This window comes from Trichoderma harzianum (assembly GCF_003025095.1).
Source record: "Trichoderma harzianum CBS 226.95 unplaced genomic scaffold M431scaffold_1, whole genome shotgun sequence".
Lineage (NCBI taxonomy): Eukaryota > Fungi > Ascomycota > Sordariomycetes > Hypocreales > Hypocreaceae > Trichoderma > Trichoderma harzianum.
In genome coordinates, this window is record NW_020209249.1 from 2,649,176 (window position 1) to 2,650,395 (window position 1,220).

The 1,220-nt window shown below is 52.2% G+C and overlaps 1 protein-coding gene across 1 annotated transcript in view; it reads right to left on the reverse strand.

Moving 5' to 3' along the window:
• The window catches only part of M431DRAFT_197121 (hypothetical protein), a 1,102-nt gene extending 398 nt beyond the window's left edge, over positions 1-704 (reverse strand). The window contains exon 1 of the mRNA XM_024913278.1: positions 1-704. This exon is cut by the window's left edge and continues 398 nt beyond it. Within this exon, the coding sequence (XP_024780494.1) occupies positions 1-465 (465 nt within the window). The 5' untranslated portion in view covers positions 466-704.
• Between the last annotated feature and the right edge of the window lie 516 nt (positions 705-1,220).

Here is a 1,220-nt window from a genome sequence, read left to right on the forward strand (position 1 = left end):
GGGGGGGGGGGGAAGAGATTCTGGTGGTTTGAAATGATTTGCTGGGGGGACGGCCATGATACGAGTGCTACTAGTGAGAGTCTTATCGTGAATAGGCAAGCATGTGCCTTGCGTGGTTGTGCTGCTGTAACTCTGGCTGTGACTCTTGGACGGCCACATGGCTTCCCTTGTGTGTTGAATTTCTCGCACCTGATGCTGAGAAAATAATATGATGATGGCTTGATACGAGAAAAAGTGGCCTGCGTGTGATACACATGATTGCCTTGTGTGCAGCCTCAAGTTTCGTTGCGCGAGGAGGGCCTCTTTTGTTTGTGCGCAGGCCGAAAGGCTATGAATAGCACCAAATCTCAGGCATTCGCAGCCCGTCTGGCGGATTTGATTGGATTCCGCCAAGTCTGGGGACTCCGTATTATCAGGCCTGTGTGATGCGACTCCGTACAGGCTGTGTGAGACGGCGCCATGCATAACATGCAGAAACCTGAGGATGGGCAAACTCCTTGGCCTTTTCTGGGAGACGCTGTTATCATCTTACAAGCTCGAAACACGCGTGTTCCTTCCATTCTGTTTTGGATCGTGTCCATTGGTGGCGTCGCACGCTCTTGTGCGAGCCTCTGCAAAATCTCACACCCTCCTATCCTATCATTGAGCGGGCATGTGGCCATTTGCTTCCCCATCACATCACTCTCCTCCCCCACAGCAGAACGACGACGCCCGGCGACGCCCGTCATTTGTTGTTCCTTTTTTTTTCAGGGTCCCTGGCACAGCCTGTTCATGCGTGGTTTAGGGAGTACATGGCCTGGATGAGTACACGACAGCCTTGGAGCCTAGGCTTCGAAAAGGTGCCCCCGGGCCGGTTTAAGTCGGCCGGTAAGGCTGGGAGGGATTTTGTTGGGTTTTCCGGACTGTGACGCAAGAGAGCAAAGCCCTGCTGGGACGGGTCTAGATGGGATGGATCGAGATCACGTCAGCGGTCTTTGGAGCTAACTGCTGTTCCGCCGTGAAGAGAAATAAAAAATTGCACCAAGTTTGTCAAGAGAAAATGATATTGGTTGCCCTGAGTATGACGTGTTTCACTCCGGGACGGCACACGCGTTGCCCGTTCTAGCTAAGATGATGGCGGGTGATCTGATCAACAGATGATGGTGGTGCTGGTGTTCTCTTTACAGTACACCAAAACCTTTGGGTACTTCCTCTTACAGGTACATATTATCACGGAGATG